General features: G+C 38.8%; 1 protein-coding gene across 13 annotated transcripts in view; it reads right to left on the bottom strand.

Annotated features, from left to right (window-relative positions):
* AOPEP (aminopeptidase O (putative)) overlaps positions 1 to 25,785 on the bottom strand; it is a 161,637-nt gene extending 135,852 nt beyond the window's left edge. For 8 of the 13 annotated variants that reach the window (XM_051777340.1, XM_051777346.1, XM_051777347.1 and 5 more), the window contains exons 1-7: positions 25,301 to 25,778; positions 22,796 to 22,938; positions 21,367 to 21,432; positions 19,719 to 20,681; positions 14,086 to 14,252; positions 7,489 to 7,645; positions 3,767 to 4,015 (exon numbers count right to left, since the gene is read on the bottom strand). In XM_051777340.1, the coding sequence (XP_051633300.1) occupies positions 3,767 to 4,015; positions 7,489 to 7,645; positions 14,086 to 14,252; positions 19,719 to 20,524 (1,379 nt within the window). In that variant the 5' untranslated portion in view covers positions 20,525 to 20,681; positions 21,367 to 21,432; positions 22,796 to 22,938; positions 25,301 to 25,778. Of the gene's footprint in view, positions 1 to 3,766; positions 4,016 to 7,488; positions 7,646 to 14,085; positions 14,253 to 19,718; positions 20,682 to 21,346; positions 21,433 to 22,795; positions 22,939 to 25,272 lie in introns of all 13 variants that reach the window. The other 5 variants (XM_051777338.1, XM_051777337.1, XM_051777339.1 and 2 more) reach the window with 5 other exon arrangements.
* Between the last annotated feature and the right edge of the window lie 310 nt (positions 25,786 to 26,095).

Here is a 26,095-nt window from a genome sequence, read left to right as displayed (position 1 = left end):
GTAAGAAGTAGAAAGCTGCTAAGCAGTTTCTAACACCACCAACACAAGAGATTGGTGTGACTGTGAAAGGACTTATGCAATTAAACACTGACAGGGAAGTCAAGGTCTCAAGCACAGGCTCAGGTGGCACCAGAAGTCAGAGCTTCTGCATTTGAAAGAATATTTTTCCTGAGGAAATGAAAAAGGACAAGGCATTCAGTCTCTTCAGGTTTTGACAAAAGGAAAGGAAATTGAGCTGTAGGTCTGTGGGAAGAGACTTTGGAACAGTGGGTTTGCAAATGTGATCCAAAAAACCAGACTGGGAATGAACTGATTTGAAGAGCACAAATAACCAATGTAAAGACCCTATTTTTAATCTGAAATCAGTAATTCAGCTTTGTTCACAGGAACTGCTTGTTCACGAGAGCATTTGCAACAGTGAAATACCTCCTATATTTAAATGCCAATGGGGTTGCCAATTCCTAAGGGAGTAGAGTACCATCAACAGCATCAAAACATACTGCTACTTTTAATCTCCTGATTCTAATCTCTTAGTTCTCCAAGTACATGAATGATGTGCACCTTTCAGTGTAGCGTGTGGTCAGGGATCTCTTCCTTGAAAAATCTAATTAGGAGCTCTTGGGCTTGCAGTCTGACACACTTCCCTACTCCTTCTACTCAACTTCACTCTCTTCTGCTAGTGAAAGAACTTAAAAATCAGACAATTAAGTACTCTTAGGTGTTCATGAGATTCTCAACATTCTATAGAAAGCATTGAATCTCTGGCTTTTAAACTATTTAAATATGGTCTGCAATGCTTTATTAATTTAATTTATGTACAGTTCAATGTAATATCATCAACAAAGACATAGAGACCATATCCTTCTTTTACTAGCATGAATTTAGGAGCAGGTATACTGAATCACTGGAACTGAAACCATATATAACCAAGAGAGAGTACAAAACTAAATCCTCCAGCTTCAAAGATCTGCAGGAAGCAAGAGGGGATGGCTGCAATTATTATACACAGGCAAGATCCCATTTCCATACAGAAGTCCACAGCCAATTAGAGAAACAGGAAAATGTGTAGAGAAAACACAGGTGAAATGAATATGCTTTCAACTAGTTTTTCTCATAAAGCATCTATCAGACTCCAAGAGAAATGCAGCTGACCCAGAGTAGCTGCCACTAAAACAGACAGCTTAAAATGCCTAATTAGGTCACTCCATGCAAGAACTATCATGAATGTCACCCCAATCTAAAATGCTGGGGAACATCCCTCCCAAATAAAATGAAGTATTTGGGGATATGAAAACCACAGTAAGTATCACCTGATGAGGAACAGACAAAGAAAAATGCCAAATGCTGTCAAGCCCTGATACTTCAGATAATGGCTAAAATTTATTACTTCCTTCACTGGTAGGCAGGAGTACAATTAGAATTCTCATAACAGTACCTCCTATGTGCTGGCATACTATGTTATGTTTATACTGCTACAGATAGACTAGAAGATAAAAAAATTAATACTATTAAAAAGTATCCTTTTTAACCCAAGGTAATAACTAACTTTTTTTCTTTATGTGGGTTTGGACACAGTTTTGCACATAGCTTATTGTTAACTGAAGTAATTTAGGCAATTTTCATTGTATGCACAGGAATTAAGCATTTAAGCAGCTTGCTACATACATAGAAGCCTCTATTTGAAAAATCACACAAAACAAGAACAAACAAGCTATTCTGAGTCACTTAATAATCTCCTGCCCAAATAGAACTTGATAATTAAACAGCTCAAATTATTTCTTAAATTGTTTAAATTTTGAAAAATTTGAATGTGTTTGGCTTGAGGAATTGTTGAATGAAAAGCATCAGGAAGTATGCACACCCATTCTTTCATCCTTTACTTATATTCAATTATATGTATCACTTGGAACTGACAGTGGTTAGAAGCAGCACAGGGGAATGAAAGCATGGGTTTTTCTCACCTTCTTCACAAAGAAAGCACAATTACAGTATTTTGACCACGAGGTCTGGACTCAAGTAATCACAAATGGTTTTGCAACAGAAACCTGCAGGCATCTTTTCCCTAAAAATTGTGGGAAACATGCAGGGAAAGCACTGGCAATTTCCCGAAGAGCAGTAGCGTATCAACAACTGAATCCTGAAGATTTCTCCTACTGTGTGCTGTGATTTTGGCCAGACATTGCTCTCTGCTTTCTCATTCATTTTGTACTGTTTGTGTGTCTTGCCCTTCATGGTTCCCCAGATCACTCTTTTTATCACAAGCTAAGTAAAATGGCCTGTTTCTTAATAACAGCAATGATCCATAAGGACTTGTGTCAACCCTTTAGTACCATGCCTTTGAAGTCAGAGAAAATTGCTAAGCAGCTCTGCAAACTTTGTATGGTTTCAAGAACATCACACTTCACTCCAAATCAAACCACTATGCAAAGCACCACAGAATATAATCTGTGGCAGGGGCCCAAAGCAACTTGATGCTTTCAGTGAAGAAGTATCATTGAAAGCTCAGTAACCAGTAAAACCAGTAACCAGTAAAAAGTATCTACAAAGCAACGAGGCTTATATGACAGAGGAGGGTGACTGACTGTTTAAGTTTTAAATTTTCTAGATCTTCAGAAAAAAAAAAAAAAGGCAAGTAAACTTATACTAAGAACTACAAAATATTGTTATGTGCCAGCATAATTTTCTACTTTTAACCCAAAAGGCTGCCTCATCCCTGCATGAGTTCAAGACCAGGCTGGATGGGGCTCTGAGCAACCCAGTCTCAGTGTCTGTGCCCATGGGGCAGAGGGGGTGGAACCAGATGATTGTGTCTCTTCCAACCCAAACCATTCTATGGTTCTATAATTCTGGTTCACCTACATATCTGAAGTTACAATGAAAGTATTTTATTAAAATTGCTTCAGATATCAAACCAATTTGACAACTGCCTCAGGAGCTCCACAATATAAACTATACAGTCTGGGAATACAGCTTTCCTTTCAGTCATTATTTTCTAACAGAGTTTTACCTTTAATTCTTCTCTTGGATGTTTTGTACATCTGCCTACATGAATCCACTCTACTGTTGGCACTAGTGAATAAAAACAGTGTTTTGATCTCTGCTATTAACAAAAAGTTTCTCATTACCAACTTAAATACTTTTTAAAGAAAAATTAAAAGTGAATGGGGAATTTCAATTGCTAGGCATTGTCTTACAACTAATAGAGCCAAAATTCTATTGTCCTTGCATCACTGGAAATTATACTGCAAAACCAAAAGTATTTAAATTTTTTATTTTTCACAATTCCATGAAAACTTGATAATATGATCCTTACAATCTGCCTTACTCAGCTTCTGAAGACCAATGTTTGAGCAGAAACTCATAAATCACGACAGGCTTATGAGGAAACTCTAGATCTAGACTTTAACATGCCCTTGTTCTATCAAAACATAATGGTAACATCGATGCCAAAAGAAAACAAGACAAAATGAGTGCAGCATCAAGTACTTAAATCAACAAAACCAATAAAACAACTTCAGTTTGGCAAATGAGGAAATTCAGACCTACACAGCTAATAAGCTTATATTTTCCTTCCCTAAAGGAAGTCTTGTTAAAACTAAAATAAAGATCACAAAGGATGCAAACAAACCTACTCACACGAAGTCAGAACAAAGTTTTAAGTTGATTTAAGTAAAACAGTGCAGCAACTTTATATTGACAGCAATTTGACGCAGTTAAAAGAAGTCAAACAAAACACAGGAGATGAGATACTAAGAAGTTTCTTTACCTGGCCATTCCCAGGCTGGAGAAGTTAGAAGGAACTATCAAAACATCAAGCCTGGAGAAGGGGTGGGTACCCAGCGTGGAGAAAGCAGCCGAGAGGCACTGAGGGATAAGCGGGAGCAAACGTTCCTCGCAGAGCTCCACGAGGCAGCAGGGAGAGAAGACTCTGTGAGGAATGACTGCCTGCCAGCTCACTGCAGGGTTCTGGAAACGGCAGGGATATCCCACATGGCCACACATTGCTTCATGCCAGCTGACAACAACAAAACAAACCAACAGTTTAATGTGAGATCAGAAATGTGCCCGACTGACTATGCTAAGACAGGGATGTTCTCCAGACATCAGAAAGACAGAATGAATTTCCATAAAAGCAGCTCACTTGTATTCTCACACTGTTCACACACTGTGAAAACATTCATTAGTACATGAGTAGAACTGATAATTGTTACTCATAACTAAAAAGACAGTAGTCACGTCTTGTTGTTATAACACATATGCATCAAAGGAATAAATGCTCAAAATATATGCAAAGAGAACTAATAACAATAAAAAGCATTTATTCAGAAAATTCCTATTCAAATTTGACTACGAAAATAAAATCCCATACATGTTAACATACATTAACACAAACACGTGCAATTAGAATGAAATTCCATGAGGGATTTTTTTCTGTTGCTGTTACTAAATTCTCTCACTTTTAGTGATTCTTTTTTTCTTCTTAAGTAAAGAACAGCAGTAAATATCAACTCAGGATTATCACCATAGACATTCAATAATGCCACATCAGACTCAGCTTTACTTTATGTTACTTTTGCAGGATATTCAGAGCTGTAGCTGGAAGAAAAGAGGGGTAAATCAAATCCTTCCTCAACACTGAGTCATATACCTTCATAATAAGTTATCTGCCCAAATAGACTCATATCTAAACAGAAATCAACTTCATGTTTTCACCTGTTAGCCTGTCTTCTGTTCAGTGGAGAGCTTCTCTTTGGTTTGAAATTTCAATTTAAAGAACCTGGTTCTACTATGCCTGGACAGGCACCTAGCATTGCCCAAAGCATTTATACTTGGAAGATCATGCTGAAGCTAAGTGCTGGCACAGAAAACAAAATGATAATATCTAGAAAAGGACAAGATTTTGCTGCAGTGTCAACACTTTAGCACCTTACGTAAGTCTTTCTGTCAAAGATGTGGACTCAAAGTTCTTTCATTGATTATGTATGTAAAGAAACCGCATCCATCAGTACACTTTTTTTTTTCTAAGCATGGTCTAATCCAGTATATTTCTGCTCTAAAACAATGTCACTTTGTATTTTATTATCAGAGTTAAGATTAGGCAGGAACACGAAAGCCAGCACCCCCTCTCTTGTAAAAATTGCCAAGTACTTAAATGACCACGAGGAGATAAAGTTAAAAACACCATAGTTCCATTTAACATTTACTTTGATACAGTCTCCTTAAGCCAAACTCACTGGCACCTGGATAAAAATTACATTACATTACACATTCCAATAGCTTCTTTCAGAACTCCTTCCTTTTCCTGATGCCCAGAGTTTATATCCATTACCTTATCAGAGGCATAGGCTTAATATTTGCTTCTCTATCCATTTCACAGCCTTTCTAGAAATGTCTGCTACTGTGCATAATGTTAGTTTGGTAACCTGGTCTCAGAGACTAAAATAAGTAACAATCTCTGTTGTGCTAACCCTAAATAAAGATCAACTGGATGTAACTGTAAGAGCATATTTCTAAGGACATAAGTTTTTATGTCCTAATTAGCTGCAAAACACTTAGGGTTTCCTTTTTTGTCTATGCAATAGACACCCTGCTGCAGAGGATTTGGGGATTTTTTTTATCTTTCCCCCCCCCGAGACACATTAGCTCTGTTTCTTCCACTGTCACCAACTCAACTGCTGCAGATATATCACACTGTGTCAGTTAACTCATCCAGTAACCATTACACAGATCAACTCATAACAATGACCATCGCACGGATTAAAACTTGCACTGACAAAAAGTTACAAAAATATTTCCTCTGTTTCAGAAGTTTTACAAAAGGTAGCAACACTGTGTCAAAATAATCTTTTGCACCAAATCAATAAAAATTCCTATTACCAAATGTGCTGTACAGTAGAGAGGAATACTATAGTGAAGTTCTACAGCTTACTTCAGCAGAGGCAGTCATATTATAAACATAAAAATGGCAAAGGAATAAACACAAAACAATTTCTAGAGGCTTATCAAACCTATAAACTATTTTAAAATTTGCATAGGCATGTCTTACTGATCCCAGGTAAATTATAAAAATTTCTACATTAATAACATTAATAAAATTTCAACATTAATAACAAATTTTTTAACCAAAATTAGCCAGGATGCAAGCCATCAGAATCCTTTAATTTTGAATTCAAAAAAAATAACCCTATTATGTTCTCATGTTCCAAAATCTCACTAGCTTTACCAAAACCATAAGGACTTCCACTGTCTTAATGTTAACACAGCATTAGCCCAAAACAGCTATCTAAAAGGCAAGGCTTTTTTTGGCAAAGTTTCAAATACTTATGACCTGACTCACCTAAAATCACCTTCTACAACAAAATAGCAATTTCTGTTGACAAGGGGAGAGAGCACCGGCAGTCGTTTGCCTGGACTTTTGCAAAATATTGATTAGAGTTTCCCACAGCTGGACAAACTGGCAGGAGACAGCCTAGCTGGTGGTCTGCAGGATGAGCACAGAACCGACCCCAGGCTGCACTCCGAGTGGTGATGGATGGCTCTCACTCCGGCAGGCAGCCTGGCACAGGTGGAGCTCCTTAGGAAATCATGTTGGGCCTCACACTGTTCATCACCTTCACAAATACCCTGGAGGGTGAGATTGGAAGCACTGCCTCCAGGTGTGCTGATGAGACCCAGCTGGTGGTTAGAGGGACACATAGAGGAAGAGCTGTCCTACAGGGAACAGACAGGCAGGAGGAACGGGACTAGCAGGAACAGTGAGAGGAGCAACACAGACAAGTGCCAAGTCCTGACCTGGGGTGACACAAGCCCAGAGCCCAGCACAGGCTGGGACTGTGCCTGGGGAGCAGCCCTGCTGAACAGGACATGGGGGTTCCTGGGGGACAGTCAGCTGAACATGAGTCACTGATGTGACACTGCAGCCACCAAGGAAAATCAGATCCCACAGCTACACTGGCACTGCTGGCAGAGAGACAGACACAACCACCCCCTCTGTTCAGAGCTGCTCAGGCAGTACCTGGACTATCATGTCTCATTCCGGTCTTCACAACTCAAGGAAGACACAAGAGGGTCTAAAGGAGGTCCGTGAGGGGAGGGGAATTGTGAGCAGGCAATATTCTAGCAGGGGGCATTAGGTGTCCAGAGTGGACTGAGTCCAGTTACATGAAAGATCTTAGAGATAGACATTGTAAGAAACAAGACAGGAACTGGCATTGCTGCAGCAACACAGGATGTAGGATACAAATCCTGAGGACAGTGGGATTTATGAACCCTATTGCTCACCAAGCGGCTTGTTTTCACATAAAAAGAACCACACCCACACCCATGAAACAATGCCTTTGGAATTATCTTCCTGTCAAGGTTTTTCTGTTCAGATTAAACAAGTTCTATTTTGATTCATGTACTAATATGACTCATTTTCATATTCCAGAGAATAAATGGAAATTCTACCCATATATCTCATTTTTCAACAATATTATAAACACCAACCTGAAATCAGCTTGTACAGATGGCAATGAAAACTCAGTGTTTGTTGGAATAGCAGCTGTGAAGGACTGCTGCTTAACTTCCTGCCAGCACCCCACAGCAATGGTGAAGGTGGATGCTGGCATTGGCATAGACACATAATAGTACCAGCTCAAGATATCTGTAAATAAAAAGAACATTTGTACAGTCATCAGTCTCGCAGCACACATTAGGTACCTGACATTTTTATGTACTTGAGATTTTGGGCCAAACCTCCCACCTTTAATCCTGGTATTTCTGAGGAAAGAAAAATAATTTCACCGACACACAGAAGAACAATCATACGTAACCACCACGAATTCAGTACTGTTTACCTGCACCTCCAACTTTGCTCTATCTGCTGATGTCCGTATCTGTAAATAAATCATCCATAAGTGGGATGTTATTAATGCAACTTAACCCAATTGTACTGTTACTGCCCAAGAATTACATCAGACATGAAATCTAATAACACCTTTAAATACAAACATACACAAAATATTAAAATTTAATTCTTTCAGCCTTGGACCTACCACCTTATGGTTTTGCCTTGTTTGTATTATGTCACACAGAACAAAACCTTTCTTTGTGTTCTGGACAGTACCAAACTGATAGCCAAATTATAACAAATAACACTAATGCTTGTGAATTGGACCTGGCAATCTGAGATATGTGATGTGTCAACCAGGCAGTAGGAAATCAAAGCTTGGACTCAGATGGGATATTACATAAGCCAACAATTTGCTCATGATATTCAGAATGTGCTAAAACAAGATGACAGTCTATTAGAAGGTAAAAAGATGCTTCATCATTATGGGAACACAGTGTGGGAAGACAAAGAGTATGGTACAGGATGACTGTATGTACAAACAGATTTTGTTAAACTGGAGGACATTTTAGAACAGCACACTTTCCATTAATATAAATGTTGCTTAGACTTTCAGTTTGCCCCTTTAAAAAGGATATAGCTTAAAAGTCACATCCACACATTCATTTATGCCCATAATACAGTCACTACACCATACTAATAGATTAATTCTCTTGGAAAGAGCCTAGCATGAGTTACAACCTGATGAATCATGTGCAAACAACTGTAGCTGGGGCAACTGTGGAAACATACAAACTTCATTTATTTTAAGAGAACATTAATACTTGTTCTTTTGCCATACTATTCTGACTACGGCTATGGAACACTACCAAAAATTTAAAAAGGAAAAATCCACAACTGAGTGGATATCACCAGGGCATAAAGGAAAGGAAATAAAGAACTGCTGCAAAACATCTCTTAATTTCCTACCTTAATGACCACAGAAGGTCAAGCTGTCCAAAGGAAGGACAAGCAAAAACATCTTTGGGCTTAGCCTCAATAAATTTTTCACCTGCTATTTAGTATGAAAAAACAATACTGTTTGTGAAGTCTTCTGAGAGGCAGATAAAGCCTTTGTCTCTTTATATAGACTTATACTCCCTCACCCCATTCCACTTCTGGCAACATTCAAGATCAAAACCCTTTTGTATTGTCAGGTGAATGTATATTACTCCTCTAATTTTCCTAACCTCCCGTCAGTATGTAGCAGAATGAACTTCTTTGCTCCAAACACATTAAGAACAAAGAGGATAACTGTTTGCCAAATTTCACCTCACCTTTTTTTTTTTATTATTAACTTAACAAAGCTACAAATGAGCCAAGACAAGCAAGTACCACCTTGAGAGAAAAAGGTCACTCAGGACTGCAACAATATATTATTTCAAAATACCAAACTCCTGATGTACAGAGTTTCATTGATAGAAACTGTGCTAGAGGCCCAAGCCGGCACACACTGCAGTCAGCAGCAGCTTTACCACTGACTGACGTGCACAAGGCAAGGCTCAGAGGTGCTGCACTTAGCATTGCACCTGTCACACACAGAGCATTCCAAAAGGCTCCATGTAGTTATACTAATGATAAAATCTTAAGAATTAAATAACAGCAGGGGAAGAGTGAAAATTTGAGGAATTGTAATGGAAAAACCATCACGTGTTTTCAACTATGCTATGAAAAAAGCATGGAAGTCAAAAAGCAGTCACAGAAAACTGTTCCAAACAGCACGAGGTGCAAAGGAGAAGGCTCTCACAAATATGAAGAGATTGTCTAAAAGCAAATGGTGTTGGCCTGTGCTAGGCAAACAGAGATTAGAGAGGGTTACAGTGAGAAACAAGTTTAGTAAGACAGGTTAGAGCAAGCAAGACCAAAGAGGCTTTTTTTAAAAAAAAAAAAACAAACAAGTAATTTGAACAGAATGTCAAAATGAATAGCAATCAGTTCAGCAGTGCAGAGAGAGCAGCATGTGCAGCATTCAGAGATTTACACAGAGTAGCAATGAACATATGCTATTTAGAACAAACCATGCAAAAGAGTAAAGGTACCAAAGCCCATCCTATTTTGCAAGCATTATAGAAATCATGGGAACTATGGATCCTCCCAGAATAAGATCCAAGATTTCCATTGTCTCTACACACCTAACCAGAGCTCAATCCATTTCCTGCAGGGATTTTAGATGCCTTCTGCATTCATAGTGTAGAACTGTGTAGGATAACTGTATACTCATCCTACAGTTGTTCTGTCTTGAACCACAAAAATCACATGCACAGGCATGACAAGTGAGTTCTCTCTAAAGAACGACAGAATCGTTCAGGTTGGAAAACGGTGCATTGGCTGATCAGTGACTAAGATGGTCTTTATGCTGGCAATGCTTCCCTGCAGACAGAACCATGAAGAACCGTTTCAAAGGGAGCCTTTGAAAAACTAACTTTTATTTTGTCTTCTCCTCTCACTACTGGTAAAACGGTCTCCCAGCCCGACCTTCTCTCCCATAATTTCACTTCCTTCCTTACATTTTCTTCACATCAGTGGGCTTTGTTTTGTTTTCCTTCATCTGTATCACATGAGTTATCCCAGGACATAGATCGGGATCACAGCTCCACTCGACTCCTTTTCCCCTCCCCGCGTTTGCCCTGTGGTTTTCAGCGTCTACCTTGGAGACAGCACCACCTCTAGGATAACAGAAAACAGCGCAGCGGGAGCAGGGAGGCGGCTTTCTTTACCTAACACAGCATTTTGTACCATAACAACATCTGCAGACTAAGCAAGAACACCTTGGGAAGAACAAGATATTACGCTGGGGTTAGTCCATTGGAAAAATAGAGGAAGATCACCCCAGTCCTGCTATTTGTAACGGTATTTTAAAAGAACTTGAATTCTACACATAATTATTTTAGGCAATTATAATACTTCCAAAATATTTTGTTCTTTTCTCCACAGGAAATTGTGAAAATATTTTTTTTTCAGTTCTGCAGAGCAAATCTATCATGCCATAACTGTAAAAACCATGCAGCAACAATCACCTGTTCTGTGGGTTATAACTGAAAAACCTTCCATGCAAATGTTTAACAAGAGCAGGAGATTTTAATCTATTTGTAATTGCACAAAACAACAATTTAAAGGTTGTTTATTTCTTCTACTTGAAATAATAATGATGAATGATGTAATTCCTTCCTAGAATTTTTAATGCATTTAGTTATCTCTGAAATCATTAAAATTGTTCGAGTCCTATAGAGTTCATTATAACTGTTAAAAATGCCCGAGTTAGTATCTGTTGATGCCAGATGCAAAACCATTGTGAATATTTGTACTTATCAGTATGTTTTCCCTGAAATAGCTTGCACTAACACAAACACCACAAAATACAGATGATGTTCACAGCGTACTGCAACCATGAAGCTCAGCTACCTCTAGGGAAAAGGAGAGGTAACCCTACACAGCATCTGACACACAAAGTAAGAGCTAATGTTAATATAGAAAACTGCAGCTAAATAAGTAGTTATGCAAAAACTACTACTTGGTTGGAGCACCAGGATTAAGAACCCTCCAGCTTTCTGAAACTCTTTGTAACTCGTAGAGATCTTTGATCTCATCTGAAAGCCAGAATTTCCCACAGAGCACCCAGGCATTCATGCCAGAGCATTTGTTCAGCACTAGCTCAGAGGGATGAGCAGATGTGATGAGCTGGCAGCTCCCATGCGGTACTCCCTGATACGTGTTGGAGATCAATCAACACCAGTGCTGGACTCCTTTGTTTTGCCTTCTGAAAAGTGAGAGGAGCAAAACAAAAGCAACTGTTGCTGCTGCTAAGTACAGAACAGCAGCAGTGGCTTCTGTAGCACCCTGTTTCCTCCCAGTAACAGTACACACCTTGTCACTGTCAGAGTGAGTTGAGTGCAGATCTCAAAACAAGCTCAAGGATTCTATAATGGCAGAGTAAGCACGCAGAAGGCAACCCAGCCAACTTCACACCTAACAGCTCAGTATCTGCTTCTTGAACATGAATCAAACACGTGGAAAGGTGTTTGTGACTAAATGTATTTGCACCTTCTGTGTGTTATAGTAGCATGCTGAAGGAGAGGAAAACCGAGAAGCGTTGACAAATAAATCCTATTGTAAATGGCTCCCATTGCACACACACAGCTCCATGCAAAGCCTTCTCCCAAAGGACACTGCCAATGGCACTTTCCTGATTCATTCCCCTTTGCAAATTATTCCCTAAAGAACCACGGTATTTTTAAACACTTTTAGGTCACACTCAAACAGTTACTATTTCTACTTGCATACGTGTCTTTATCACTATTTTCAAACAAAAGTGGCCTCACTCAATTCCACGTGACGGGATCAACCACAGTTTTGTAGAAGGCAGAATGCAAAAATGACACATACGGGAGGAAACACACTCTTACCAAAATCTGCAAAGGAGGAATCTGTGCATGAGAGCACACCCAGATTAGCTGTGCACTGGATTACTGCATCTACACACAGGGAGATTAGATGCATGTCTGTGAGGCAGAATGCAAGCCTCTGAAAGCATGAAGGAATTGACCTTGCTTGCTGTTCTTTTATTGCCTGCCTGCATACTGCTTATAAATACAACCTGTAAGGGCAAAAATATTCAGCTGACTTGTAATTTTCTTCAGAATAGATTAATTCACAACTGCTTGCCTAAATGCTAATTCTTTCCGATAAATTGCATTTTAAAAAATATATTTTACGATTCTGCCAGTTATGTATCATTTTATAATCATGCAACACAGCAAGAGCATACTGCATATAAATAATATGGCAAACTTACTTTAATTGAAGTAACCCTGAAAGGTTTTTTCGTTGTGTAAAGACAAAACTTTAAGTTGGATACATTTCATATGCCTTTCATAATTGCCTAACAACAAGATCTACATGGGATAGGTTATTTAATACAACAGACCATTTTGAGCTTTTTAACTCTTAAAAGTTCTACTAATTAAACTAATGAATTTGTATTCCTAAATTCATTAAGGATGTTTGGGTTTTAAAACATCCCTCTCAATACTACTTCTTTCCCTTTTCCCCCCATATCTGTTTTGTAAATTTTTACAATTCCAAACATCTCCCTGGTTTGCCATTTCCATCTGTAGTTAAGCACCAAGATAATGAGGGTCTCTAATTAAACTAATTAAACATTGATGGCAAAGCCTTTATCCTAGTCCAAAGTCAAGTCTTCTTGCTTTCTTGATGCTGAGACAGGAAAGTATTAATCTCCAAGTGAGCTGAGCAGCTCATCATGGCAGTTTTCCATATTTTAACAGCAGAGACAAGCCTTGAAAAAGGATTCATACACGGCCAAACATAACGAGACAATTCCATGCAAACAGATTAACTGATGGTTCTCAAATCAAGGAGATTTTTATTCTTTCCCCCCCCCCCCCAAGAATAAACTTGCCTATATAAAGGGGAATAGAAGATTCTTTCCCCCAGAAATACTTATTTCTAACCCTTTCCTATATGGTACTTTTTATCAGAACTACTTACACTAGAAAATATTGAACCAGTTTGACACGATATATCAAAACTAATGGGAGCAGGATATACTTTATTAGGTGTAGAACTCTCTTAAAAACTTCCTTCTCTGTGCAGTTTAGAGAATAAAGTTTAACCAACACAGAAGAAATTCCTGTCTGCTTACTATTGCAAAAGGTATGTTCTTTCAATGCAAAAAAAAAAAAACCACCCAGAGATCAGATTTGCAGGGCACTGACCTGATATTCCTCACTTCTCATCTATTCCATGTATTTCAGGAAACAGATATGACACAACGACTGCTTGTAATCACTGGCATGCTGAACTACACTCTGCCTGAGAACTACAACGGAGAGAGAATTATCTACCGAGGCCTGAAGTTGTTGAGAGCCTGATAAGGTACTTCATCTATGAAACATTCAACTACGAAGTGATTAAAACAAAGCCAGTTTATGAAAAGTGAAATCTAGCTTTGGAAACACAGAGTTAAAAAAAAGTAAAAAGCAACACAGTGAAATGTTGATGTTTTCAATTCTTACTAAGTTGTCCTAAGTCCTTGAGCAGGTAACTTTTCCACAGAGTGACGTGAAGATTGCAAAGAGACAGGGAAGTGCTTTTAAGGTTAGGAACTTCATTCTTTCAAAAACCATGCATTTACTAAGCTTTATTTCTAATTATAAAAGCATAGAAAATAATTTGCTATAAAGAATATGTTTCACCTTCTGGAAGCTGGACTGGTTCTGCTGAGTTTTCCCCACTCATTAACACCACAAAGCCTGCAGCTGCTCGGACAGAGGCTTGCCATGTTGACAAGGCAATGGGTGGCTCTTGGCACGGGAAAAGGGCTCTGTTGTTTATTGGTGATCCCATCGTATAAACACATGGCCTAGACAGGAGGAAAAAGGATTGAAGTTGGATTTACAATAAGAAAGACTGAATTAAGTTCTCTAGGAAAAATCAAAACTATTGTTGTACTGATATGTTTTTTATTTTAACCTCAGCTTTGTAGATTTCAAACCTGCATGACATGAACCAATAAAATTACAATCTAAGTCATTTAAGACAAGAAAAGCAAGATTACTACAATAATTTTACATAAACTAGAAAAGACTAACTCTAGTCTTTCCCCTCCACTGCTTTTGCATGAGTCTTCCAGCCTCATACCTGGCTTTCAGCTGAACCTATAAAGCCAAAGAAGACTTCTGAGTATCCTCTGAAGATGCCATTGCAGGGCTTCAACCTGTGATACCTCCCTGTTGTAATTACAGTAGTGCTTTCATTATCATTAATCCCAGTTCCTGGATTAACAACCTGGAGGCTCATGCAAACTCAGCAGTAGATGTAGTTTTTGAGTTTTCTTTAGTCCAAGCCTCAATAAATCCTGACATTTTTACCCTTATTCTTAGAGTAAGGTAATGCTCACCTGTCTTTCAGAATTTCAACCACAAGGCACATAATAAGAAGAAAGAATATCTTCCCTATCAGCTTCAGCCTCCTCAATTTTCACAGGGCAAGCTTCCTTGTAGTACTGCTCTTTTTGCAGTGTCTCTAACCCTTTCCTAGGCAGCAGCCTCTTGATTTACTGCCCCTTTCCAATTTCAGCTGCAAAGTTTTATGCCAGCCAATTTCTTACTAGCCCCTCAGCCACAGCTGGGAAGATAACAAGGCCTTTCATTTAACTCCTCCTACCTTGCTATTGCTAGTGGATGGATGTAATGATTCTTGGTTTACTTCTTTTGTTGCATTTTGCAGTTTTATCTTAATTCCTACTACTTGCATAACAACACACTTAGCTTAAAAAAAAAAGAAAGCTAATTTTTCTAATATGATTTATATAAAGAATCACAGTCAGTAGGTTTCTCCAGTAAAAGAAAAAAATCTTGGATGCATCACTTCACTACATAGTTTTTTAAAACCTATGATATTTAAAGCTAATATTCTGGGAGCACAATCCATTATTTTGTGAATGCTTGAGAATAAAAATGTTCTGATCAGTATTTTTCATTACTTGAGTTTAAAAATCATCATGACACTTTAGCAAATAGGAGACAGGTTGTTAAGGTAAAAACAACTTTACAATGGCTACGATCTGAGCATCTTGTTTACTCCCCTCCAAACTGCTCCTCCATTCAAATTATTCCTTCCCTAAAGGTAACGCTAAAAAAACTGGCAGTCACAGATGAAAAATATTCTGAAGATATTTTTGCCCTTTTGTCATAAGTGCTATCTGCTCTTTCGGACCCAGAGCTGTCCTTGGCACAATCAAGTCACCTTGGTACAATCAATTAGTCAAACAAGTGGTTTAACTAATGCAGGCCAGCTGATTTTCCAGTAAAACAGGAATGGAAACTGCAGTTTAAGTAGGCATGTTGTTAATGCACATAAGCAGAAAAAGAAAATAATCTGACTCCCCCTATCATGTATTAGAGTGAATAGAGTAGGACACAGATGTCAAGTGAAGCTCAGACAACTGCAGTGGAAAGAAAGTCAACTGGTTACCTTTTAACCAGTAAAACAAAATGCACAACTAAATGCAAAAGACCACTCGTCTGTAAAAGTTTTTAATTAACTTAATTTATTTGGAATTAAACTCCTAAAATGGAATCTGTAACCAACTCTGATATACCTAAAAGAATTGGGTTTCTCCCACAAAAATAAACAGTGCACAGAAGTGAATTCACAAGAAAAGGGAAGAGCTTGCTTTTTTACCTTCCAGGAGGATCTGCTTCCTCCTAGTAAGGCCAGCCAAGAGATACTGGACTTATGATTTACCCTAAAACACATGTGTGCTGGGAGAGATGAAGATGAAAAGATGGTTCCTCATTCATGAAAACTTTATCAAAATACAGAGGGTTGTAAAAAGAGATCTTAGCAGAGTTCACAGGAGTGAGAGGAAAGGCGGGGTTAGTGCTGCTATACATATTTGACCAATGATTTGCATGCCTTTTGAAGGCTGTTTTGCTGGGTGCCATTAGTACACCCCAGTCTTAAGAGCAACACAGGATTTTCATATTCCAAAGAAATGTTAGAGGTAAATTCCACAACGACTGAGAAAACTGGCTGGCAGAACTGTGATAAACCAAATGTTGTAATGCTGTGTCCAACACAGTACAAACATTTCATAGAACAGGCATTACCAGGACCATTAATGCTACCTGGCTCTCAGAGAGCACTTTTTACCTTCAGACCATATTATATCAGTCTGCTAAAGAAATAGCAATGAAAGGCAAGTTCTACACATCAAGAGAAAACTATCAGAACAACAATTATATCGGCTTTTAATCAGGTATTATACTTCATTTACAGTACTAATTTCTTTTTACAATATTGGTAATAGTGTAGTGTTACTTTAGGACACTCACTGCAACTGATAATTTGCTTTGATCTGGGTCAGGTAGCACAGTTCCAGCTTGTAAAGCGACCAGAAATATAATTCTTATCCTGATATGGATCAGATTCTTCACTTGATGCAGAAAAATTACTAGCTAACCTAGGTACATCAAAGAATGACAAATAATTATTTTTAGACTGCTTTTGTCAATTGATACAATATTTGCGTTTTTTTTTCCCTGATTTATCTCTACCCCTGCTAGCAAGAAACTTCTCAATTCCTTTCTTCTTTCCTATTATCTACCCTCTCCAACTCTGCTCTTTCACTTTTAATGGTCTTGTAACATTCAGATCATCTACTTACATAATATTTAGGCCACCCATAATCTTTGCCAAGATGAGTTGGAATAGATAAGGAAATTGCATGCAGCAGAAGAAAGATAAGCAGAGAACTCAGACTGTTTGTCTATTTACTTGTTACATTGGAAAAACAAGTGCCTGCAAAACATATCTCCAGTCACTCGTCTGGACAACTTTATGACTAATAATTCCCAGTGAACAGCCATCCAGGCTACTGGAGAGATCAAGTACTAGTTGTGGTATTGTTCGGTTTTGCTCCAAGAGCAGACTTGGGACTGTCTGTTGCTCAGTAATCTCTTCAAGGAAAATTTGATTCATGCAATCCTAAGTCATCAGTAGTCCACATATTTTCATAACATAACAAGACCAGTTCAAAGCAGTTCCTGGCAGATCTCTGTCTCCCATGTAAGCCTATCAATTATAATGACAAACCAAGCTACTGCCTTAAAGCTAATGATAAACATTCAGTTGATGTTCTGTTTTTGGAAAAAACACCAGTCAATAATTACCCATGTGTTTTTTCATGGTCTTCCTCTTAGTTAGGACAACTAACTCAGAGGACCTAATTCAAATTTTTTAGAAATATTTGTTTGATGCCATTCACATTTTCAGGAATATCAAATCTGTTCATTTCGTACTCAAGGTCTGCCTATACTTTTAAAATTATTATTATTTTTGTTTTACTTCTCCATTGTATTCATGACACCATTTGTTGTTCTTTAGGAATCATTGCATATGACATGAGTAATCCAACAAACTTCACACTGCTTCATTAATTACTCAAATATAAATATCCACTGGGAACAAAATTATACAAAATACCAGTAGAGAATTCCCCGCAGCTGAGGACAGCCTCTTAGGATTTGGTGTGTGACTTGCCAGGGTTCTGGAGTATCTTATTCTACCAAACCTTGTCCATGAAGAAAAACAAGCTCTTTATTCCCTTCCTGCATTTCCAGCATGCAACAGCACAGAACGATGCTAACTCATGCCTCTGAAAAATAAACATCTATTTTCATGACACATTTTCTAATTTGTAGTAGATAATGCTACCTTCCAAACCAACCTCAGTAGTATATTCCAAACAAAACTTATTCTCTTCCATTCTCTGCCCCCCCCCCTTATTTTCATTTAGATTAACTACCTAATATGCCTTATCAGCCAGCTGAGCACACACCTGTGTCATCACAGCAGTGTGGAAGGAACAGCATCGGTTCAGAGGGGTCAGGAGTGTCTCTTTTAACAAATGTATTCTGGAAGGCTTCCCGGTCATTGCTTTAGAGCTTTCCCTCTTTCTCTCTTTTCATTAATACAAGTCACTTCTGTGGTTGACTTTTTTTGTTTGGCCCCAAGAGTCCAAACAGGGAAATGCTGAAATTCCACGTGTTCAATTTCTCTACTAAAAACAGAAGTGTGCCCTGCTGTGATAACATGTTTGTATACACTTAACTCGCCTAAACTCATCCCCCAAAAGCTTTGTTTCAATTGATTGTTTTTTGTGTATTGTAATACATCATTGTTTAAAACAAATAAAATTGAAGTCTTGATAAAGTTGTGCATAGGTTAAATTTCAAAACATTGTACTACTGTTAAATTAGAAGAAAACATTGGAGCAGTCAACACAATGTTTGTACTTTGCTATTTACTTTTCTTCAGGGTTGGAACCAAAGTATAGACTCCTCTGGCAAAGGATTTGTCATCTGCCTAAAAAAAGCACCATATGCATAATTTAGAACAATTTAAGGAATTCTCTTCTGAGAATATAATGTAATAATACTTTATACATTATAAATGGGCTTTAATTTTAGAAGAGGCAGAAAATATTGACAGCATTTTGTACAATGACCTTTATCACTATATTTATGGGTTCATCACGTGAAACTTTCTTTTAAAAATGTAGCAAGAAGGTCTGGTGTGAAAATTGATTTTCTGATAGACATTAGTTTTTGGAATATCTTACACAAGCCTGAAAATAAATCAACTTGAAACTATTTGCTATTCCCTCCTATAAAGAGTTTATATTAAAGATTTCTGTACAGTACCATATATTTTCACAACCACTAGATAGAATGCCAATTCTTCCTCTTGTTTCAGTTTGCAGTTCATTTGCTACCATCAATGTGCTTAACACAAAAGATGAAGGAAATTTCAAAAGTTGATTATGAGAATAAACAGGAAAGGACTGCATTTCTAAGCTGATTACAATATTGATAAAGGACTAGCTGTGAAGTAAGGCTGTTAAATGTAACGTGTATTGATCTTCATGCTGTACAATCAGTTGCGTAAGCCAGGAAGGAAAAAGAACACGAAGTATTACAGTACAAATAACCTGTCATTCACACCTTTTCTTCCCCTAAATGATAATTGCCTATTCCCTGCACACACTTATTGACATACACACAAATTATTTATTCCTGCTCAGAATGAAAAGACACAATCACTTAACAGGCCTGAGGTCTTCAAGTCCACTGGAGTTTCACGAGCAGGGAGTTTGTCTGTTCTCCTGGAGGACAGCAAAAGGATTCAAACCAAGGCTGAAATGAAAACTCTGGAAGAGTGTACTCATTATCTTCACAGCTGCTCAGCAACTACACGATTCTGCTACATTCTTGCAGCTATTTAAAATTATTGCACACAAAGCTTTCAGCAAACAGTTACATACCTGCCACTCTGGTCTGTGGTCCATGCCACGGATCTTCCACCCGGGTTGGTTTTGTACCATATTCTTATAGCGTGAGGGAAGTCTGCTGGAGTCCCAATTCCTGGTTTCCTGATCTCCAAGCTCCAAGGGCCAGTAGCAAAGGGAAGCTCTCCACAGCCAGGTGCCTGGCTGCAGTGAGTAAAACAGCACAGCTGTTCCTCCCAGCGCTTTGCAGGTAGAGCCACGAGTTCGTGGACAATGTGATTCCTGAGATTTCCCAGCTCCTTTGAAACATCAGTTAGCTTGGCAGGCCTTGTAAATTGTTCAATGCCTGACACAGCAGCAACATCTACCTCTTCAACCTTTAGCACAGATAAATCACAGCAGTCCAATACCAGCACAAAATCCTGGTTCCCATGATTCTCTCTGTCACAGCAGTCCTCCGAACTGGAAATCCCAGAAGCCTGTTCACTGTTGCTATGGTTACCATTTTCATCAGAAGTATCTTCTTCACCTTCACCACTGACAGCAAAACCATTATATTCCATTTTAGATGAACAGGCACTCACATTTGTCACAGGAACGTGGTAGGGTTCAGATGCCCTCATTTTATGGGACTGATCAAACTCTGACTGGCAGCATTCTCTGCCAGTACTGCTGTTTTTCCTGTGCTGGCTCCCAGTCTCAAAGAATAAAACTATGCTGCCTTCAATAACTTTACTTTTAAAATCCACATCCAAGTCCAACACGTAGTGCTTTACAAGCATGTAGCTGGTGTTTGCCATTAAAGGCAAGTCATCCTTCATAGGGTCTAGCTGTGGATCCATGTTCCAGTCTATTGGGCAACAGTTTTACAAAGCCTTAGACAATTCTTACATAGGATGACTCCAGAAAGAGAAGAATATTCAGCTTTCCAGTGCCAAAAATAATTTTGAATAATATTAGAGTATTGAAATTAATTGTAGTTTCTCCACTTCTCATATTCTAAAAAAAAAAAAAAAAAAAAAAAAAAAAAAAAAATCATTTCACAACCATTTCTGAAATGCACTAATTCTAAAAGCTATTTAAAGTCCAGTTCCCTTTATTAAAAATCATACAGCCAAAGGGTAATTCTAACTCCACAGAACGGCATCCATCTAGGATGGCATCAAGCTAGTTGCTTCAAGATTTGCTGTCAAGAACCACTTGGCTGTATTTTTCAGATAAGAACTCTAGTGAAAATATTTCTAGACAGCTTTTATAAACTGACAGAAACAACCCTTACTATAGTCAGCTGCTGTTGACTCTCTTCACTAATCCTTTAGAAAAGATACATGGTTACGAAACATCTAACTTTATTTATTACTGCACTGTTTGAAGTTTTATTTATTTCAAATGTATCAAGAGATAGTGATATATTTCTACTGTGGTTTTAAATAATGAGAGTAAGTATAACTTACCTCATATTTTAAAGTTTTAGAGTAATAATTTCATATATACAATGCATCTCCACAGATTAATATACTTTCCACATTACAACCACTTCAGCACTTCTGGTAAACAAAAAGAACATGAGCCAATTTACTAGAGTGCATTCCAAGTATTCCTTTGAGATTGTTCATGAAGATTTTTAAAAACTATAAGTAAATACTTAAGGTATATAATTACACCTTAATAGCTGGAAACTCACAATATTCCGGACAAAAGTGCTTTACAGCAAAACAAAAGGTCTTCTCACTGGAAAACATGTAAATACCTATAAAAGCATGAAAATATGAAAATGCATCAACATTTGTTGCAACAAGAAGCAGAAGTTCATCACAGAAGTTAAACTGTCATGTATTCTTTGTTTTGCTATGGCCACTGTGCAAAAGTCATGCAGTCTTTTTTTTTTAGATACTTCTCTTATTCAACATTGTCTTATGCAAGATTCTTTGCTATGTTATGCTCATAATATGAGTATCTGGTTTTCATTTTTGTGAAAGTAATGCATTTCAACTTTAGAAAAGGTGGTTCACTAACTGGACTCTAAGCATAAAAAATAACCAGGAATTGTAATTCTACTACAAACTTCTGATGATCATTTTACAAACACTGTTTTGTGTGACACTTCTTCAACACAGAGATGTAACAAATAACTAGTATACTTTAAAAATAGAACTGACATTCAATGCTCTTTCCTTATCAAATGTACTTTGTAAGTCATAAAATTACAAGGCAAGCTAATTATTTGGTTACGTGTTTTAATATTTTAGAAGACAAGATGTTCACAAAACAACCACAACAGCAGATGGTAGCCAACATGAATAGAGTCACTCTTGATCACCTGCACATAACAGAGTTGCATAAAAGGCTCAAAGAATGGGAAACAGGGGAGAAATGGTCCTTCCTGGAATGATATTTGTATAACATTGTTTTTCCACTTAATACAAAAAGCAGCAATGTGAATTAGAACCATAGGTTCAAATACAAGAAAAAAGCTTCCAGGCAAAATAAAATATGGTTGCAAAGTAGACAAGATTAAACTTTCTAAAAATACCTATAGCAAAAAAAAAAGTTTCTTTGTAACACAGTAACTCATAGTCTTGATTGTTACACTTAAAAGGAAAATGTAATAAAGAGAAAGGGGAAGGGAAGAACTTGGAAATATAATTCCATCCTACTGGGGAAGGTGGAGGAAAAAAACTCAGGGGCACCTGAATTACCCAGAATATCCATTTCAAATGGTGAACAAGAAAATGGAGAATAACTGTTACAAAAAGTAGTCTAGTTAAACTTGCAAATAGCCCACTAAAAACTAGAATCATCAATTATGGTACTTGACACTGAAATTCCATTATTCTAGGAGACTGATACTTGCAATTGCTAACAGCTAATTACTCCAGTTTAACTTCACTCCAACAGTAATAATCCAGATGAGAAAATCAGAAAACTCTGAACTTGTTGGAAGGTTCAGCAGAGGCACTGCTAAATGGAAGCAAATGAAAGGCTTACGAATTTAAAACAAACAAACAAACAAAGCAAACAAAAAAAACCCAAAAAACAAACCAAACCAAACCAACAAAAAACCCCCCACCAAAACAAAAAAAAAAGAAACCCACAAAAAAAACACCCCTCACCTCTTACACGAATGTGAAAGGCACGTGCAAAATGCAGCAGTCAAGATAGTCCTACCTCTTGTCATGCAAACGTGTGCCAAATACAACGCATACACAAAACACCTCTTATTTCAGAGCTGTTTCTTTTCATGCAGTTCCAAAACCTTAAAAAACAGAAATAAGAGGGCTGTATGAGAGAAGATCAAGAGACTGATCTCCAACCAAACCAAGCAGTTACAACTCTGTATTTGACATCTGCCAAGCCCCAGAAAATTCTCTTAAGCTGGGAACTACTTGAAAGTAGTTCCAAATAATTTGAATACAATAACTGGTTAATGCCTTAAAAACTATTTCGACTATTTTTCATCGTGAAAATCAGAGTTGCAGAAACTTATTCAAACACAAATGCTGACACAAGGAGCAGGCAGTAAGCCCCAAGACAGTGCTCATTTCCATCTCATCTCTTCTGTTTTTCAGACAGTACACAAACACATTCCCTGAAATAACAGCCAATTAAAGCAACTCAACAGAAATTTATGCAAATCCAGTTTCCTAGAAAACTAAGGATGGTCAGATGAACCCTACCAATTTATGCTAAGTCTGTTTGAAGATATTTCTCCCAGCAGCTCATTCTGCCAGAATCACCCACTTGGAACAACTGCCAGTAGGGAGCTATTTCCATGCACACAAGCCTGGCATGTGCACCCAAGCAGTGATTTAAGGGAATATCCTGATCTGCAAACAGGGTCCTCTGGAGCACAGAGACCAGCTGGTTTATATTATGTACTCACTGTATTCCTCAAAAGGTGTAGACAAACTTCTGCACCACAGACTTTCCCTACATTCCACTGGCCAATATCCAGATGACACATATTTAAACAACAGCTTTTTATATCAGCAAAACAAAGCCATGTTTGGCCTCTCTTCACCTTCAGTTAAGCATTTGCTTCATCTGTATATAAAAGCTAATTCAATTCCTTTCAACATGCAGGTATTAGAATTATAACCTATAACGCTCTCTACTTAGCATTTAAAGAAATTTAAAAATGAAAAAAAAAAAGAGCCTTTTGGATAAACCTTGTCTTTCATAATTATAAGCAGTTTATAACTAATTCTCTTTAAACTGATTTCATGGCAGCTTCTCCCAAATCCAAGATTTAGAAATTTTTCACACAGTGTAAGACATTAAGATCGTACCCAGAAGTCAGTTTTGAACATCAGCATCAACAATAATTTTACTGTTTAAATATCAAGTAATATGTATCCATTTTTTTGGTAATTACAAACTTTTTTTCCCCCGACACATAACACAAATAGGTAAGACACCTTAAGCCTTTTCAAGGGAAGAATGAGTTCTTCTATAGATGAAAGTAAGGTTTAAACAAGCTAATAGGAACATTTGCTACTGTTAAAACTGCTACAAAACAACCCAGAGAAGAGAGCTTGCAGACCTCACTCTGTGTCACAAGAAAACCACCACATTTTGTAATGAGTTTGGATGCGGAAATTAATTCAATTACTAATGTCCCTGGATATAATAACTGGTGCCATTCCAGAAATTTTCTTTTAAGTATGAAAACTAGAGAAATAATGAGCATAATGCAAGACCTTTGCCAACTACAAGTTACAGCAGGAAGTTAATTCTGATGAGCTGAAATTACAAGTCAAGATAGAAAACTCCTTCTTTCAGCTGAAATAAGAGGGGAAACACCAAAAATCAAAGTCTCCATCCGCCCCCCAAATACTAATTCCTTGAGAAAAACAACAAAAGACTGAAAGAGAAGCATATCTTACTATTGGTAAAGAAGCTAAGAAGAGCATCCTGATATTCCCCTTAACTTCTCTTTAGTCCACTGGCAATTATTTGTATTACACTAGTGACTGAATACCTAAAACAATTAAACAGAGAACAAATACTTGTTTTAAAAGTCCCTACCCACAAATCTACATTACTATGTTTATAAATAAGATCCCAAACACTTACGTAAGGATGGAATTTTTCATGTTTTATTTTACAGAATTATTTCAAGGTGGATGTGATAATCTGGTATACCTAACACTGCTTGAGCTGCAGCAGTCGACTGATGGTCTGCAGCAGTCCCCTCCAACTTCACCGATTCTGTAGAGATGCTGAACAGCATTAAAGAGGAGCAGAATTATTTCCACTCAAAATACACAAGGAAGGGGCACGTGCAACTGACCTTCGGGAGATGGAGCATGCTTGTCACATGATATTGGTATATAGGAAGCATCCAAATAAAATCCGTACTGAAATAGAGCTGTTTTTAACTCAGTGCAGCAGTTGGTATATGATTACCACCTACCATGCCAAAGAACCACTTTCTTAAGGCTGAAATGAGAAAAAGACTCTTCTCTTCCCAATGTTGACAATGGTAAGCCACCTCAGACACTCAACCTGACCTCTGCAAAACTAAGCATTAAACTGAGCAAAGGAACTAACACACAACTAGGCCAAAATCCTAAGATGAATTACATACCATTTATTAAAATACGAGTTTCACCTACATGTTTCTAGTGTTAAAAAGGCCAACGGGTGGGACAGCTCAATAACCAGCTTTGAGTGGGTCGATGTTTATAGCTCTTTCAGGAAACCAGAGGCCCAGAACAGGGGCACTGATTCAAGCGGTGCGACAAAAGGCGGCAGGTACTGCTGCGCATCCCCCTGCGCTGCATTCTGAGCCCTGCGCCGCTCCCCGCGCTCCAGGGCAGCCCTTCAGTTCATGAGCGAAGGCAGTGACGGCAGCTCGTGCCCTCCCGGAGCGCCTCCCCAGCCGCGGCCTGGCGGGAGCGTCGCGGGACGGGGATCCCACCTCGGCCCCGCCGGCCCGGAGCGGGCCCGGCCCGGGCAGGGATGGAGCCGGGGGGGGGGGGGGGGGGGGGGCAAAGGCAAGGAGGGAACGCTCGGAGCAGGAGCCGCTGCCCGCCCGGGGACACGCGGAGCCGGAGCCGCGTTACCTGCGCTCCGCCCGCCGCCCGGGCCCCCGCGGCGCCCTCGGATGAGCTCAAACGGCCCCGCCCCGGCCCCGCCCCGGCCCCGCCCCGGCCCCGCCCCGGCCCCGCCCCGGCCCCGCCCCGGCCCCGCCCCGGCCCCGCCCCGGCCCCGCCCCGGCCCCGCCCCGGCCCCGCCCCGGCCCCGCCTGCTCCGTACCCTCGCCCGCTCCTTCCTTCCCCAGCCCCGCTCCTTCCCCGGGTAAGCCGGGACAGCGCGGTTCTTGCCCGCAGGCCTGGCCTGACCTGGCCAGCCATGGGCTGATTCGGCGGAGGACAAACTGTCAGAGACTGAGGCAGCGGTGTGTCCTG

Source organism: Manacus candei, unplaced genomic scaffold (assembly GCF_025592945.1).
Source record: "Manacus candei isolate 608988 ecotype Guabito, Panama unplaced genomic scaffold, ASM2559294v1 h1tg000010l, whole genome shotgun sequence".
In the NCBI taxonomy this organism is placed as follows: Eukaryota; Metazoa; Chordata; class Aves; order Passeriformes; family Pipridae; genus Manacus; species Manacus candei.
This window is presented reverse-complemented; position numbering and strand designations above follow the sequence as displayed.